We start from the raw sequence: 18,476 nt of genomic DNA on the forward strand, positions 1-18,476 counted from the left end.
GGAAGCTCCAAAGTTCACATTACATGCGAAACTTTAACTGTGCAACACCAATGTTTTCTTAATATAGTATGACTGTGTGAAACCTAACCTGTGGTTTCCCTAGAGCACAGATATCTCAGGCTCTTACTGAGGCCCTGTCTTCCTATTTTGACATTGGGAAATGAGCTCTATAAGCTAATTATCAGGAATAGCAAACTTTTCATGTTTCTTAGGAAACTAACTCTTTATACTGGGAAAATAAAAGACCTAAAAGAAGTCTTGATTTACTATTTTTAAAGGAATTATTGCCATATAGTGTCATCATTATAAATAATCTTCTTGTTAGTAGACTCAAAATATGTGCCAAGAGAATTAAATACTCAGGACACACAACAGACATGCTGGAAGTGGTTCCAAGGCTGCGTCACATTCACAAGGAGCGGTGTTAGGGATACTTATTGTGCTGTTTTGTCTATGCAGAAATAGAGGGTTTGAGTCTGTAGAACTGACAGCTTGATCCATTGCATCCAAAGTAAATTCAGTTTAAAATAATTAAAGGGGTTGGATGCCAAACTCTCCAAAACTGCTGCAGTATGTTAAAAGGAACGTTGTGCTATTCTTGGAGCATTGGCGAACCAGTACAGTGTGTCTTTTTGTCTAATTTTGGTTGTTTTTGACAGAGTTCTTCTTGAAATATTCTGTGTTAATAAGGTACAATGGAGTTTGATGGTCTGTATTTGAGGAATGTTAATACATTGGGAAGCACTTTGGGATTTACTACAAATGGTAGCTGTGTTGGTATCCGTACTGTATCTTGTGGTAATCTAAACCCCAAGTGAGATTTATTTCCACTGTGTTGTGTTTAAAAAAGCCTTCATTTTTGTTTTCTCATCCTGTCTCCTTCCCTCAACAGCCAGCAACCCCAACACGCACAATAGCAGCAACCCCCATTCAGCCACTTCCACAGAGCCAATCAACACCAAAGCGAATTGACACTCCCAGCTTGGAGGAGCCCAGTGACCTTGAGGAGCTTGAGCAGTTTGCCAAGACTTTCAAACAAAGACGGATCAAACTTGGATTCACTCAGGTAAAATTCAGTTACCTTAGTGCCTCCTACCAGTATGGGGTTAAATCATATTTCAGTCCAGGAGAGAGGAGGGGACAGTAGCATTCCTTTGTAGCAGTGCTTTCTTAAGTAGAATTAAGCTCTTGTCTTTCCCTTCTGCATAAGGGTTCTAGGAAAGAACAAAAAAGGCCATACACATCTTTTTCGCACTCTTATTGGTTTTAAGGAGTAGCCATTTTCTTAGCAGGTGCGCACTGTTAACAGATCAGGCCGTCATTGAACGTGCACGGTCCATCCTAGAGGATTTCAAATTATGAGATCAGAACTCTTTGAAAGCTGCTCTCAGAGGTTCAGCCTTTTAAGTCCTATAGCACATTAACAGTTCCAAGTGTTTAAAGATGTTGTCAAAACTGTGATAAAGCTGCTTTATATGTTGAAGGATTTTATGTTTTGAACATATTTTCCTGTTTAATATTAGGGATTTTGTATTTGAGGTTTAAGGTATGCGAAGTCTGCAAATAAGAACTCAGTGGCGAAGGAGTAATCTTAAAAAATAAACTAGAAACAAGTTTAGAAAAGACAAGTTACGTAAGAAAATAGTAAACTTAAAAAAAAATTGGTGTGATACTTTATCACCTCTCTTGAATAGTTTGCACATTGATAAGCTTGTCTTCTGAGCATTCAATCATCTTTCTTCCAGCAAGTTCCTATGTAAACAATTGATCAGAAAAGATCTGTTTTTAGTTAGAGTAAGGGAGCAGGTGCCCAGACTACTCTCAGTTCTGAAAAACCCATCTTAAGAAACAAAGCCGACTTTCGCTGGTAATTATTTAGCGGGGTTTTTATATGATAGAGGAGGAAAATTAAGGGAAAGCAACATCTACTCCATAGGGCTCACCAGAGCAAAGGTTCACTTGTCTGCTTTCTTGAAGTGTGATGGTGAAATCAGTTTAGGTAAGTGGAGTCACAGCACAAAATCCCATCATCGTGGGTCTGAAAAAAGTAATTTTGAATGTACTGAATGTAGTTGAATGAAAGGTGCTCTTAGTGCAAAGTTGGGTTACGTGTTCTGTTATTATGTTGCTGAGACAAGCTATGCTTGGATCCAGGAGATCCTTTTTGAAAATATCAAAATTATATTTTTTCCCCTTCAAAATTCAAATCTTCTCTGAAAATCAAAAGTCTGGTAGCATGCTGTTAACATTTGCATGTTTTGCAAGGAAGAGCAAACAAAAATAACAAGTGGATGCGTAGAAGTCTGAACTCAAAGCCAATAAATTTTTTGTGAATTTTTTACAACTTTGTATAATGCTGCTTTGCTTTACTATAGTCAATATGCAGGCACTCCCCAAGTTACGAACCTTCAGGTTAGGAATGCCCCTATATACAATTGCTCAGCTGCAGCCTTGGTAGCAGCCAAGAGATGTAGGTGGTGGTGTGTGGCTTGAGTGAGAGCCAGCAGACTGCAGCCAGCCTCCAGATGCCCTCTCACTGCCCACGGACTCAGCATGGGTTCTGGCAGCTGCCCTCTTGCAGACTCAGCACAGGCTCTGGCATCTTCTTTCCCCCCCATCCCCCACAAGCTAAGCACTGGCTCAAGCTCCCCCCAGCTCCCCCCTCCAGCCCCGGGCTCAGCATGTCAGCAAGTGGTCTGGCAGCTCCAAGCCACACCCACTTGGCAGCTGCCCCCACTGCCTCAGCACAGGCTCTGGCAGTCACCACCCTGAACCAGCAGTTATCCCTCTTCTTCCCCCCAGCACAGACTCTGACAGCCCCCTTCCACCCCCAGTAGCCCCCTGCCCCCTACAGGCTCAGCACAGGCTCTGGCAGCTCCATCCCCCTGCCAGCAGGCCCCTCCCTTACAGGCTTAGAACAGGCTCCGGCCACTCTCCATCCCATCTGTGGACTTTGCACCCAGCCCTTGCTCACCAAGAGGTGGCAAGCTGCACAGGCTGGAGGAGAGGAGGCTTCTTCTTCGAGTGTCCCCGTGGGTGCTCCACATTAGGTGTCGGGCTCGGCCGGCGCCGCAGATCGGATCTGCCAAGCAGTTTCTGCCGGACCGCGCATGCGCCGGTGCGCGCCGCTCCCTTGCGCGCTCCTGGCCACATGCGCGATCGGGTCCCTGCCAGTTCCTCTTAACCGCCGTCGGCTGCAGACGGAATCCGACTAGCCTACGGCCAAGTTAGCATATTGAATGGTTTTAACTGTTTTTCTTTAAAGTTTTCAAGTTCTTAGGCTACTGTTAAGTTAGCCAGTTGTTATTTTCAAAAAAAAAAAAAGAAACAACAAGCGGGACGGCATTCAGTCCAGTCCTAGTAACAAGCGGAGCACGGGAGGCCAGGAGCCTAGGGCCATTAGCCCTCCTGCCACGGCAGGCTATCGGAGAGGGGGAAAACAGCACAGAGAAGGTGCTAAGTACCCCATTAACAACTGAAAGACTCACCAACAACGTCCTATTCAGGATTCAAGGAATGTGAGTCTTGCCGAGAGGCAATGCCAGCGTCTGATGGGCACAGTCACTGCATAAGGTGCCTGGGGGAGTCCCATGTCACGCAGAAATGCTCCTTCTGTGCAGAATTAACAGCCAGAGCAAGGAAGGACAGGGAGATGCGGCTTAAAATGCTGCTCTTCGACAAAGCCCTCCAGCCAGACGTGCCGGAGCGGCCGCAGCAGGAGGGACCCTCCGGGGCCCATAAGAGGAACGCCGCCTCCCTCACCCCATCAGCGCAAAAACGGAGGAAAGTCTCCCCAGCCCGATCCCTGCCGGCAGCAACAGCAAGCGGGACGGGAGGAGCGCACAGCCGCAGCAACAGCTGATCGGCGGCGGCATGGAGAGCCACGTGGAGGCGGCTCAGCTTCCAATAATCAAACAGCCGCCCCGCACCGCAGGCAGGGCGGCGGCTAAACAAGCGCCGGTACTGGCGGCACCGCAAGCAGCGGCACCGACCCTGGGGAACCGGCGGTGCAGAGCGCGCAGGCACGCAGCCTGCAGGCACCGGAGGACACCGCCCATGTGGCATTGCCCATAAGCGTGCCGAGCACGGCGCGGATGGGGCCGAGATCCCCTAGACGTCAGGGGGCGGAGCTACCCCCTCAAGGGAGGGGGAAGGCTGCACACAAAACAAGGCACCGCAGCCCCTCTCCAGACAGGGCTGCAGAGTGCTTTCTCTCAGCCCTCCGCTCATGCTGCAGACTCCAGCTAGGAGGCAGGGGTCCCCCCTAGCCTACCCGGAGCCCCCATCTCCATTTTTACAACCAGCCTCGCCCTGGCTGGGACCACCTTCACCCTTCCTGGGGTTTGAGCCGCTGGAGTGCTATCACAAATTGCTCTCTCCAGTGTCCCAGGTCTCTCGACGATCTCGCTCCCCCGGATGCAGAGGGTATGCACCAAGCGAGTGGTCTAGGTCACCTTCCCAAGAGCAGTGCCCATGCTGCCATGGTTGCCCCTATCATGCGGGGCATAGACACCACCGGCAATCTACCAGGGAAAGATCCCCACAGATGGTCCCGTATCCCCGAGGGCAATCGCGAACGGGGACAGAGACTCAAGTATCTCAGGGGGAACTGGTTATGGAACCCCAAGATATTTCCCTTGCAAGCTTCCAGAGAGCGGATGTACCATCACCAACAGGAATCGGAAGGGTCCAGAGAGGTGTACCCTAGTGGTTCCTCGCCCTCCTCCCCGGACGGGGCTACGGCCCCGGGGGACGTCCATCCTCCGGACGATATCAAACAGTTCCAAGAGCTGTTTAAGAGGGTGGCCTTCACGCAAGGCATCCAGACAGCAAAGGTGCAAGAGAAACACCATAAGCTCCTCAAAAATCTGAGACCTCCGGCCTCCTCCAAAATAGCAATACCGCTTGATAACGCAATCTTGGAGTCCGCCACTAACATATGGCAGACCCCTGCGACTATTCCGCCTGTCCACAAGAGAGCGGATAAAAAAAAAAAAAATACTTCATGCTGGCGAAGGGCATGGAGTTCCTGTTCAGCCACCCACAACCAAATTCCTTGGTGGTGGAGTCGTCGCAACAAAGATCAAAGACATCTCAATTTAAGACAGGGGGAACAGACAAATATGCCAAGAAGCTAGAGCTGTTTGACAGAAAGGTCTACTCCTCCTCCACTCTACTGTTGCGAATGGCAAATTACGCAGCGCATCTAGCGAACCATAATTTCGACAACTACACTAGGTTAACCTCCCTCATAGACTCACTTCCAGAGGGCAAGAAACCGGTGCTCAAGGCCATCGTGCAAGAAGGCTACACGGCCTCGAGAACGGGAGTTCAGATCGCCCTGGATGTTGCGGACACAGCAGCACGCTCCACAGCTACGGCAGTGATGATGCGAAGGGAGTCCTGGCTCCAGACTTCGGGTATACTGAGAGACCTGCAGGCAAATATAGTCGATCTTCCCTTCGACTCGCAGAAGCTGTTTGCTGAATCAACTGACTCGGTCCTTCATTCCAGTAAAGATTCAAGAGCCACACTTAGGACCCTGGGGATTTACACCCCTCCATACAGAAAGGAAAAAGTACTACCCTCAACAAAGACGGTACCAGTACCAGCAACAGCGTCCCCAGTATCACAGGGGTTACGAGCAAGGGCGACATCAACAGCACCAGCAGTACAGAACTCCCAGGTGATGTTCCCAACAGAGCCGTGTGTCTTCGGGGCAGGGCCAAAGGCCACAAGTTTGACACACAGATCCAGGGCTGCGCCATCACTACCATCGCACAAGGTCATCCGAAGCGGTTATTCCACCATTGCCTGTGACCATTCTATGACCAGTGGCAAAGGATCACCACAAACAAATGGGTGTTGGAGATCATAGGCATGGGGTACGCCATCCCCTTCCAGTCGCTCCCACCGCCACGACCTCCACCCAGGCCCCACCTCCAGGAGGCCCCCCACGTAGCGAGGCTCAAGCAGGAGGTAGACCATTTCATGCTCATAGGGGTAGTGGAAAGAGTGCCGGAGCAACTGCAAGGGAGAGAGTCCTACTCGAGGTACTTCCTCACGGAGAAAAAGACAGGAGGCTGGAGGCCCATCTTAGATCTTCGAGGCCTCAACCGGTACCTGCGCAAGCAACGCTTTCGGATGATCACAATCGCCTCCATCCTTATGGCACTAGACGATGGAGATTGGTTCACAGCCCTCGACTTACAAGACGCGTATTTTCACATAACTATCCATCCGGCTCACCGATGATTCCTCCGGTTCATGGTAGGCAAAGAACATTTTCAATACAAGGTCCTACCGTTTGGCCTCTCCTCGGCCCCCAGATTCTTCACCAAGACCTTGGCAGTTGTGTCAGCCTACCTGCACAGACAGGGGGTATTTATATTCCCGTATCTGGACGACTGCCTACTCAAAGGGGCCTCGAAGGAGGAGGTACTACACATGATACGCGTCACAGCAGGCACGTTCTCTTCGCTCGGCCTGGTTATCAATCTGGCAAAATCAAAGAGAGACCCCACACAGGACATAGAGTTCGTAGGGGCACGCATAAATTCTATTACAGCGAGAGTGTATCTACCAGAGACTCGCTTTCGGGCCATCGGCTCCCTCGTGCAAGTCATCACCTTCAGCCCTACGGTGCCGGTTCTGACGTGCTTACAGCTGCTGGGCCACATGGCAGCAGCGACGTTCGTAGTACAGAACGCCATGTTACGCATGCGCAGCATGCAGCACTGGCTGGCGAGCGTATACAAACCGGCAGCACACACCGTTCACAGGGTGGTGTCGCCCACAACAGAGGTGCGCAAATCCCTGCAATGGTGGATAAACCCCAAGAGCCTGCTAACAGGGTTACCCTTCCACCAACCACAAATATCGGTTTTTCTTGCTACAGATGCCTCCCTCATGGGGTGGGGAGCACACATGGGCAAAGAGGTGACGTAAGGGCTGTGGTCCTCCATGGAGCGATCACTGCACATAAATATACTGGAGCTCAGAGCAGTGTTCAACGCCTGCAGACACTTTAGAGACCATATACAAGGCAAAGAAGTCGGGATCAGTACAGACAATACCTCCACCATGTTTTATATAAATCGGCAAGGAGGAGCTCGGTCCCGTGCCTTATGTGCGGAAGCAGTCCGGTTGTGGAACTGGTGCATCGCCAACAATATAACCTTGAAAGCCTCGTACTTACCAGGCGCTCACAATGTGAAGGCAGACCAGCTGAGCAGGCGTTTCGCACTCACGCACGAGTGGCAGATTCGTCTCGATCTGCTACGACCGATTTTTCACGCATGGGGTTTTCCCCAGATAGACCTGTTTGCTACTCAACACAACAAGAAGTGCCCATGATTCTGCTCCAGGGCAGGACTGGGACGGGGGTCCCTGGGGGACGCATTCACGATCTCGTGGAGGGGCACCCTGCTTTACACTTTCCCTCCCACAGTGCTCATCCACAAAGTCTTGAAGAAAGCCAGGAGGGAAGCCCAAATGATCCTAGTAGTCCCAACGTGGGATCGACAGGAATGGTTCCCCCTACTCCTGCGCATGTCGGACCGCCCACCGATGCCCCTTCTGGTGGCGCCGGATCTGCTTACGCAAGCCCAGGGGTCCATAGTGCATCCGCACCCCCAAGGCCTGCAACTGCAGTCGTGGTTAATCCACGTCTCAGCTCCCTAGACAGCACATATACGGAGGAAGTGCAGCAAGTCCTAGAAAGTAGCAGGAGGACTTCCACCAGGAAGACCTACAAGCAGAAATGGACTCGCTTCGCGGCATGGTGTTCTACCAAACAGCTAGCCCCCCTTTCGGTGCCTATGCCTGTGATATTAGAGTATTTACTGGACCTCAAGAGAGGAGGACACTCACTATCCTCGTTAAAGGTCCACCTTGCCACCTTTTCGGCGTTCAGACACGAAGAGGAAGGGCACACTGTGTTCGCCCATCCCATGGTTACCAGGTTCCTCAAAGGGTTGGTAAACCTATACCCCCCTCGGACACCGCTTCCACCTTTGTGGAACTTGGACCTGGTGCTTAATGCGATAGCGGGACCACCGTTCGAGCCTTTGGCCACGGTTTCCCTCCACTTCCTTACGATAAAGACGACCTTTCTTCTCGCAATCACGTCGGCTCTCAGGGTGAGCGAGCTTGCGGCAGTTATGGCAACGCCACCCTGCACTGTTTTTTCCAAGGAGGCGGTAACCATACGGCTGCGTCCAGCCCTTGTTCCTAAAGTTTCTTCTGAGTTCATATTAACGAACCTATCGTTTTACCCTCGTTTTATCCAAAGCCTCATAACTCTAACAAAGAGGCGCGTCTACACCTTCTGGACGTGAGGAGGGCGCTAGCCTTCTATATAGACAGGACCAAGTCCTTCCAGAAAACGGATAGACTCCTAGTCTCTATCTCTCCCAAATCGAAAGGAGAAGGTCTCTCTTCGCAGAGAATCTCGAAGCACATCGTATCCTGCATAAAAATGTGCTACGAACTCAAAAAGACTCCTTTACTGGCCACGCCCAGGGCTTATTCCACTAGGGCGGTGGCGGCTTCAACAGCCTTTTTCAAGGGCGTTGCGCTAAAAGACATTTACAGAGCGGCGACCTGGTTATCCTATGACACCTTCGCCAAACATTACACCCTTCACAGGGTATTCCAAGAGGATACCCGTCTCTCTACAGCGGTCCTCTCGGGGACAAGCTGCACATAATCCGATTACCCACCTCCTATCTTGGGTTACTGCTGGGTAGTCACCTAATGTGGAGCACCCACGGGGACACTCGAAGAAGAAAGAAAGGTTACTCACCGTAGTAACGGTGGTTCTTCGAGGTGTGTCTCCATGGGTGCTCCACTACCCGCCCATCGTCCCCGCTTCGGATCTCTGTTTAGTGTTTTGCAGGAGCATCGGAGGCGGTTGGTCAAGGAATGGGCGGGGACCAGATCGCACACGTGGCCAGGAGTGCACAAGGGAGCGGCGCGCACCGGCACATGTGCGGTCCGACAGAAACTGCTTGGAAGATCCGATCTGCGGCGCCGGGCGAGCCCGACACCTAATGTGGAGCACCCACGGGGACACACCTCGAAGAACCACCATTACTACGGTGAGTAACCTTTCTATCTGGTGGCTGGAGAGAAGTGGCAGTTTAAAGCACCACGTCTTTCCAGCTGCCCTCTCTTCTCCAGCCCATGCTCACACCGCTCACCACCTCCTGGTGACTGGGAGTGGACACATAGCAGTAAACAGTGCTGAGCCTGCAAGGGAGGTGAGGGAGGATGAGGGCTGCCAGAAACCATGCTGAGCTAGTGGGGGCAGGGGGGGCACTGGGGAGGCAGCCTGAGCCGGAGGTGAACCTACAGTAAAGGGGGCAGCCAAGGGGTAGGGATGCCTTAGGAGCCAGTGCAGAGCCCATGGAAGGCATGACTGGGCAGGGCTAGATTAAGAAAGGGGCTTTAGGGTCTGCAGCACAGGGCCCGAAGCTGCAGGAGGGAGACCCTGCAAAAAGATCTTGGTCACCAAAAATGCAGATTTTTTTTCCGGGTACCCTTAGCCCAGGGATGGTGGTGGGGTCGTGGGGGATCCCAGTCTGGGGTGGCTTAGGGCTACAGAGGGTTGGAGTTGCTGGAGCACGAGAGGGGGTGACCCGTAGCTGTGTGGTGCAGGGAGGGGTGAGCTGCAGCTGGGCCACAGGGGGAGGGTGGGATTGAACCTGAGCCGGAGCTGCATGCGGGGGTTTGAACCGGGAGGGGAGGGGTTTGAACCAGGCCATGTTGGGCCATGGGGTGTTGAGCCAGGGCTGGGGGAGTCAGATTTTGAGTTGCATTAACGCAAGTTAAGCGCATCTCAAAACTTGCACATTTCTAAGGTTTACTGCACAGCAGAAACCATGATTTTTAAATTAAGGGTTAACTGTCCTTACCAGCAGTGTCCTGAATTTGTACTGTGGATGAAAAATACACACAATAACGCAAGGATTCTATATCAGCCTTTGCTTTTGAGTTTAGCATCAAAATCCCAGTATAATACAAAAGCAGCTTTTTATATTAAATTCCCCTTTGTTTTTTAAAAAAAAAAAAAAAATATTCAGAATGGCATAGTATGTATTTGATCAGTTTATTCTTCTTGAGTAAATATATACATAATTAGGTAGATTTTAATTAAACTATTACTTAATTATATAATCAAATAGTAATTAAGGGTATTATTACATAATGTTTCCTGTAGTCCCATAATTAGATAGGCAATGAATTTTTCTGTTACTTTTAGGCATACAAATTTACCAGATTTAACCTTGTTCTTTTCAAAAAAAATAATTAGAAGGATCTAGTGCACTCTAATTGCCTATTACACTCCATGTTGGAGGTGATATAATCTGTTTTTGACTTTTGATAGTTCTTTATTATTTTAAAGAAATTGTTCAAAATGGATTAATTTTGGGATTTTATATAATAGATGCTTCTTCTTCGAGTGGTCCCCGTGGGTGCTCCACAATAGGTGTCGGGCTCGCCCGGTGCCGCAGATCGGAATTCTTCTAGTAGTTTCTATTGGATTGCGCATGCGCCGCCGCACGCCGCTCCCTTGCGCGCCCCCGGCCATGTGCGCGATCCGGTCCCCGCCAGTTCCTTCTCACCCGCCATCGGCTGTAGACGGCATCCGCTCTGGCTAAAGCCAGAGACAGATAAGATAGTTGTTTTTACGTGTAGTTTGTTTGATTTTGTCACTATCAAAAAAAAAAAAAGAAAAAGAAGAGAAAGAAAGAGAATATTAGACAGCAGAAAGAAGAGGAACGAAGGAGAGAGGGGCGGACAAGAAGGCTAGTTAAGTCGTCTACTGCCCCGCAGGCCGGTGAATGTTATTTTGGGTTAGAAAGCACTGATTAGTGGCTAAGTACCCTATTAACAGTAAAGACTCTCCGCGATGGCCTCCTCGGGGTTTAAGAAGTGTGAGTCATGCCGCGAAGCTATGCCGGCCTCCGATGGGCATAGTGAATGCATTCACTGCCTGGGAGAGTCACACGTTACCCAGCAGTGTTCCCACTGCGCTAAGCTTACAGCCAGGGCCAGGAAAGACAGAGAGATGAGGCTCAAAATGATCTTGTTTGATAAGGCTCTCCAGCCAGAACCGTCGGAGAAGCCTCACGCAGAAGGGCCCTCTGGGTTGCATAAAAGAAAGGCAGCCTCTTTGACCCCCTCGGTGCAGAAGAGGAGGAAACTCTCCCCGGCTCGATCCTTGCCGGCGGGTCCAGCAGGCAGGACAAGCAGAACGGAAAGCCCCCAGCCGCGAGCTCATGAAAGCGGCAGCGTAGCAGCACACGTTGCAGAGGCTGAGCCTCCGATTACACAACAGGCGGCATGGAAGGCGCCGCGAGCGCCAGCGAGGCAAGCGCTGGAATCGGCGGCGCTGACACATGCGGCACCGGCCCCCACGGCGCCGACGGCGTAGGGGCAACCCGCACGGAACCTATCGGCGCCGGAGGAAGCTACCCACGCGGCACCGCCGCTGACTGTGCCGAGCGTGGCGCCGACAACGGGGCTGAGATCCCCGGCATGGGAAGGGGCGGCACCCACCCCGCAGGCGAGGGGCAAGGCAACAACAAAAACTCGGCACCTCAGTCCATCTCCAGGCAGGGCTGCGCTGCCCTTATCTCCTAGCACACCCCCCCCCCCCCCCCCCCAAGATACACACACTGCACCAACGGGCTGTAACTCCACCAGCTTATTTCGGGCCTCCCTCTCCGTTCCTCCAACCAATTTTGCCGTGGCTTGGGCCACCTTCACCGTTTCTGGGCATGGATCCCCTTGAGTACTATCACAAACCAGCTTCACCACTATCTAGGTCGTTGCGGAGGTCCCGCTCTCCCAGACATCATGGATACACTCCCTGATCGTGGTCCAGGTCTCCATCACCGGGCCCTTGCCCATTCTGCTATGGTCGTCCTCATCATGCTGAACACAGGCACCGCAGGTCTAGATCCAAGGGCAGGTCCTCCCCTGCTACTCGTCAATACTCCCATGTGCACTCTCGCTCTGGGATGGGAACACAGTTGTCTCAGGGGGAATTAGGTCCAGAATCCTGAGACTTCCCTTCACAGTCCTCCAGGAAGCAAGTATATCACCGAACTCGGGAGCCAGAGGATTTGAGGGAGGTGTACCCCAGTGGTTCCTCCTCATCCTCCCCAGATGAGGCCATGGCCCCCGGGGATGTCCCCCCCGCCCCCGGATGACCTTAAACAATTCCAGGAGCTGTTCAAATGAGTAGCTTTCACGCAGGATGTTCAAATAGCAGAGGTGCAGGAGAAGCATCATAAACTCCTGAAAAATTTGAGACCCCCGGCTTCATCTAAAATCGCTATCCCGCTGGACGAAGCCATTATGGAGTCAGCCACTAACATATAGCAGACCCCAGCCTCTATTCTGACTGCAAACAAGAGAGCGGATAAGAAGTACTTCGTCCCAGCCAAGAGCATGGAGTTCCTCTTTAGTCACCCGCAGCCCAATTCTTTGGTGGTCGAATCGTCCCAGCAGAGGTCGAAGACATCTTAGTACAAGTCGGGGGGGGGGGGGGTCGGATAAAGATGCTAGGAAGCTAGAGCTATTTGGCAGGAAGGTATATTCCTCCTCTACCCTATTATTGAGAATGGCAAATTACGCGGCACATCTATCAAACCACAACTTTGACAATTACTCTAGACCCACTCTCCTCATGGATTCACTCCCGGAGGACAGGAAGCCGGTGTTAAAGGCGATTGTCCAAGAGGGCTATGCGGCGTCGCGGAGGGGAGTCCAGATTGCCCTGGACGTGGCGGACACAGCGGCACGTTCAACAGCTGCAGCAGTGGTAATGCATAGGGAATCCTGGCTCCAGACGTCTGGTATCCCCAGGGACCTGCAGGCGAAGATCGTGGATCTTCCCTTTGATAAGCAAAAGCTGTTTGTGGACTCAACCGACTCGGTCCTCCACTCCAGCAAAGACTCGAGGGCCACACTTAAGACCTTGGGTATTTATACTCCCCCATACAAGAAGAAGAAATTTTATCCTCAGCAAAGACGCTACGCTTACCAACGACAGCATGCTCAATATCAGCGAGGCTACGACCAAGGGCGCCATCAACAGCAGCAGCAATACAGGACTCCCAGGCGACGTTCTCAACAAAGCTGTACACCCTCGGGGCAGGCCCAGAGACAGCAAGTTTGACGGGTATGTCAGGGGCTGCACTATCAACACCATCGCTCAATGCCATTCTCATCTCATGTTAGGTCATCGCCTCAAACCGTTCCACTCCCAATGGCAAAAGATGACCACAGACAAATGGGTGCTAGAAATTATAGCCATGGGTTACACGATCGCTTTCCAGTCACTTCCACCGACGAAGCCTCCCGCCAGGCCTCATCTCAGGGATGCTGCCCACGAGGCGAGGCTCAAGCAGCGGGTAGATCACCTCATGTTCATAGGGGCGGTGGAAAGAGTGCCGGAACAATTCCAAGGGAAAGGTTTTTATTCATGCTACTTCCTAACAGAGAAGAAAACAGGAGGCTGGAGGCCGATCTTGGATCTACGGGGCCTCAACCGTTACTTGCGCGTGCAGCGCTTTCGGATGATCACAGTTGCCTCCATACTTACAGCACTGGACGATGGAGACTGGTTTGCAGCCCTCGACTTACAAGATGCTTGCTTTCATATAACAATCCACCTGGCACACAGACGCTTCTTCCGCTTCACGGTCGGCAGGGAACATTTCCAGTACAGGGTTCTTCCGTTTGGCCTATCCTCAGCACCCAGAGTCTTTACCAAAACCCTGGCAGTGGTATCAGCCTACCTGCACAGACAGGGGGTGTTTATTTTCCCATTTCTGGACGACTGTCTGCTGAAAGGGGCCTCAAAGGCAGAGGTCTTACGCATGATAAGTGTCACTGCGAACACGTTTACTTCGCTAGGCATAGTTATCAACCTCGCAAAGTAAAAGACCGAATCCACACAAGATATAGAGTTCATAGGGGCACGCATAAACTCTATCACGGCAAGAGTATATCTGCCCGACGCCCGCTTCCATGCCATGAACTCCCTGGTGCAAGTCATGACGTACAGCCCCACGGTGCCGGTCCTAACGTGCCTGCAGCTGTTGGGGCGCATGGCGGCAGCGACGTTTGTGGTATAGAATGCCAGGTTACACATGCGAAGCCTGCAGCATTGGGTGGCGAGTGTTTACAAACTGGCATCCCACACTGTCCACAGGGTAGTGTCGCCCACGACGGGGGTTCGCAGATCCCTAGCATGGTGGGAAAATCCCAAGAATCTGCTAGTGGGGGTGCCTTTTCAGCAACCACAAATTTCTATTTTTCTTACTACCGACGCCTCCCACATAGGATGGGGAGCGCACATTGGCAGCAAGGTGACGCAAGGGCTATGGTCCCCTGCGGAACAGACACTGCACATAAACATACTGGAGCTCAGAGCAGTGTTCAATGCGTGCAGACATTTTCGAGATTACCTGCATGGCAAAGTAGTCGGGATCAATACCGACAATACCTCCACTATGTTTTACATCAATTGACAAGGAGGGGCACGATCCCGTGCGTTATGTGCGGAAGCAGTCCGATTGTGGAACTGGTGCATTGCCAACAACATAACGTTGAAAGCCTCGTACTTGCCGGGCGCTCACAACGTGAAGGCAGATCAACTGAGCAAGCGCTTCGCACTCACGCACGAATGGCAGATCTGCTCCGACCTGCTATGGTGCATATTTCGTACATGGGGGTTTCCCCAAGTCAGTTTGTTTGCCACCCAGTACAACAAGAAGTGTCCCCAGTACTGCTCCAGAGCAGGAATAGGGCGGGGTTCCTGGGGGACGCATTCATGATTTCATGGTAGGGCCCTCTACTGCATGCGTTTCCCCCCACAACGCTTATCCACAAGGTTCTGCAGAAAGCCAGAAGGGAGAGAGCTCGCATGATACTCATAGTTCCAACTTGGGACCGGCAACAATGGTTTTCCTTGCTTCTGCGCATGTCGGATTGTCCACCACTCCCCCTACCAGTGGCGCCGTACTTAACTCACGCAGGCTCAGGGGTCCATAGTGCACCTGCACCCTCAGGGTCTGAGCCTACAAGCATGGTTAATCCATGGCTCAGCGCCTTAGAGAGCACGTGTACGGAGGGAGTACAGCAAGTCCTGGAGTGTAGCCGAAGGACCTCCACCAGGAGGACTTATGAACAGAAATGGACTCAATTTACAGCCTGGTGTTCCGCCAAGCAGTAAGCTTCCCTTGACGTTCCTATAACCATAATACTAGAATACCTATTGGACCTCAAATGAGACGGACTTTCTCTATCCTCGCTAAAGGTCCACCTTGCTGCTATATCAGCTTTTCGGCATACAGAGGAAGGGCCCACTGTATTCGCCCACCCTGTCGTCACAAGGTTCTTGAAGGGGCTGTTAAACCTTTACCCCCCTCGAAAACCGCTTCCGCCGTTGTGGAATTTGGACTTGGTGCTCCGTGCGCTATCGGGACCCCTTTTGAACTATTAGCCACGGTACCCCTCCGACTCCTTACCATGAAAACAACCTTCCTCCTTGCGATTACGTCAGCCCGCAGGGTGAGCGAGCTTGCAGCAGGGATGGCAATGCCGCCCTGCACAGTATTCTCAAAGGAGGCAGTAACCTTACGGTTACACCCAGCCTTCGTTCCAAAAGTTTCCTCAGAGTTCCATCTTAACGAACCAATAATTTTACCCTCGTTTTACCCGAAGCCTCACAGCTCCAGCAAGGAGGCGCGCCTACACCTCCTAGATGTGAGAAGGGCGTTGGCCTTTTACATAGACAGAACTAAGTCCTTCCGGAAAACGGACAGGCTCCTAGTGTCTCTCGCTCCCAGGTCAAAAGGGGAAGACCTCTCTTCCTAGAGAATTTCAAAGCACATTGTGTCCTTTATAAAACTGTGCTACGAGCTTCGAAAGACCCCTTTGCTGACCCCGCCTAGGGCTCACTCCACCAGGGCGGTGACGGCGTCAACAGCCTTCTTCAAGGGCATCGCGTTAAAAGACATCTGTAGAGCGGCGACCTGGTCATCCTACGACACCTTCGCCAAGCATTATGCCCTACATCGGGTATTCGAGGAGGATACCCGTCTGTTGACAGCAGTCCTCTCGGGGGCAAGCTACACATGAATCGATTACCCACCTCCTTACTTGGGTTACTGCTGGGTAGTCACCTATTGTGGAGCACCCACGGGGACCACTCGAAGAAGAAAGAGAAGTTACTCACCTGTAGTAACGATGGTTCTTCGAGATGTGTCCCTGTGGGTGCTCCACCACCCGCCCATCCTCCCCGCTTCGGATCTCTGTCTGGTGTTTTTCAGGAGCATCCGAGGCGGTTGGTCAAGGAACTGGTGGGGACCGGATCGCGCACATGGCCGGGGGTGTGCAAGGGAGCAGCGCACGTTGGCGCATTCGCGCTCCAATAGAAACTGCTAGAAGAATTCCGATCTGCGGCGCCCGGCAAGCCCGACACCTATTGTGGAGCACCCATGGGGACACAACTCGAAGAACCATCGTTACTACAGGTGAGTAACTCCTCTATTTTTGACACATTTAAACACAAGCAAGGTATTCTGTTTGAGAGAGCTGATAATTCTGGAAATATAGATCTGACCGACATCTAAACTGACTGGTTTGGAATGTGTTCCTACTGTGAAAACTTATGATTTGGCATTTTATAATATTTTGTAATATAATACAAACAAATTGAAATATTGTGTGTCGTCACCTGTTTTCTGGCATGAATGATACTATTGTAATGAAGTAAAAATAATGAGGAGTCCTGTGGCACCTTAAAGACTAACAGATATATTTGGGCATAAGCTTTTGTGAGCAAAAGCCCACTTTGTCAGATGCAAGGAGATGCATTGTAATCAAGTGTATCGGCTCATATTGTGCTCCATATTTGCATTCATTGGTCTGTAAAGGAGTTCATCTATTCTATGAAGTAGGTCAAACTTGATTATTGCCAAGTATTTTTATCCTCTCTTTCAGTGGTGAGTAACTCTTTGCTAATTCCCATACAATAATCTCTTCTCCTACCCCTGAAATGATACCTTTTTTGGGGGGGGGAAATGTTCATGAAGAAATGAATAATTTTCTTCAAGTAGTGCCCTATGGGTGCTCCACTTCAGGGTGTGCACTTACATGTGCAATCCTGATTGGAGACTTTCTGGACCCTAGCTATCCCTCTGCTGCAGTGTGAGGCCCTTCAGGGGAGCATAATTGCCATCACTGCAGGGCCTTCTCAGTTGCAGAGTCAGACTTATCAAGCTGCTTTAAGAAAATGTTTATGAATATGCTTTATCCAAAATACACCTTGTACTATATCATTATAAAAGTTATAATCTGCTGAATGTGTATATTCTGTTTGTGCATGTGCCCTTCCTGTATTTGAAGTTAGAAATATGTAGTGTAAACTTATTAAGCAGTAGGTACGCTAAATACATGGCCGTTAGCTGTACTCAAGGTACAGTAATCCCTCAAAATGCACGATTTCAAGTTGCAGTTAATTTTCATTAATGCAAGCTAAGCACAACTCAAAATCCCATTCTCCCTGGGTCACAACTCCCCGCCCCCCGCCGAAAGGGCTGCACATCCCCAGTTCAACTCCACCCCAACTCACCCCAGGCTGAACCCTGCTTCCCGCTCCCATGGCCTCAACCCACCACCAAGCTTAACCCTCCCCAACTGCCCCTCTCCAGTCCCAGGACTTACCTTTCAAAAGGAGGTTCAGATGCTCCTTCTGCTTCCCCTGCTGCACAACATGCGTTCTGCTGGGGGAAAAAAGCTGTCCCCTGACTTACGTGACAGCTGATGTAACACCAATATTTAAAAAGGGCTCCAGAGGCAGTCCCAGCACTTACAGACCAGAAAGTCTAATGTCAGTACTGGGCAAATTAGCTGACACCATAATAAAGAATAACATTTTCAGGAACATAGAAGAACATAATTTGTTGGGCAAAAGTTAACATTGTTTCTGTAAAGGGAAATCATGTCTAACTTATCTGTTAGAGTTCTTTGAAGGGGTCAACAAATATGTGGACAAGCAGGATGCAGTAGATATAGTGTACTTAGATTTCCAGAAAACTTTTATCGGGTCCCTCACCAAAGGCTCTAAGGTAAATTAAGTTATGGAACAAGAGGGAAAATCCTTTAATGGATTGAGAATTGATTAAAAATACATCCTAAATTTTCAGAATGAAGAGGGGTAATTCATGGTATTCCCCAAGGGACAGTCCTGGGACCAATCCTATTCATCTTATTCATAAATAAGGGGTAAACTGTGAAGTGGCAACATTTGCAGACAGTACTAAACTGCTTAAGATCATTAAGACCAAAGCAGACTGTGAAGAACTTCAAAAAGATCTCACCAAACTGAGTGATTGGGCAACAAATCAGCAAATGAAATTTAACATGGATAAATGTAAAGTAATGCAAATTGA

At 50.6% G+C, this 18,476-nt stretch overlaps 1 protein-coding gene across 7 annotated transcripts in view; it reads left to right on the forward strand.

The window, feature by feature from the left end:
* The window catches only part of POU2F1 (POU class 2 homeobox 1), a 252,484-nt gene that overhangs the window by 196,994 nt on the left and 37,014 nt on the right, over positions 1-18,476 (forward strand). For all 7 annotated transcript variants that reach the window (XR_012646068.1, XR_012646069.1, XM_074998134.1 and 4 more), the window contains one exon: positions 893-1,066. Coding sequence is in view for 5 of the 7 variants with exons in the window: in XM_074998134.1 (XP_074854235.1) it covers positions 893-1,066 (174 nt within the window). In the remaining 2 variants the exon portion in view is untranslated. The remainder of the gene's footprint in view (positions 1-892; positions 1,067-18,476) is intronic.

Source organism: Carettochelys insculpta, chromosome 1, assembly GCF_033958435.1.
Source record: "Carettochelys insculpta isolate YL-2023 chromosome 1, ASM3395843v1, whole genome shotgun sequence".
Classification (NCBI taxonomy): Eukaryota; Metazoa; Chordata; order Testudines; family Carettochelyidae; genus Carettochelys; species Carettochelys insculpta.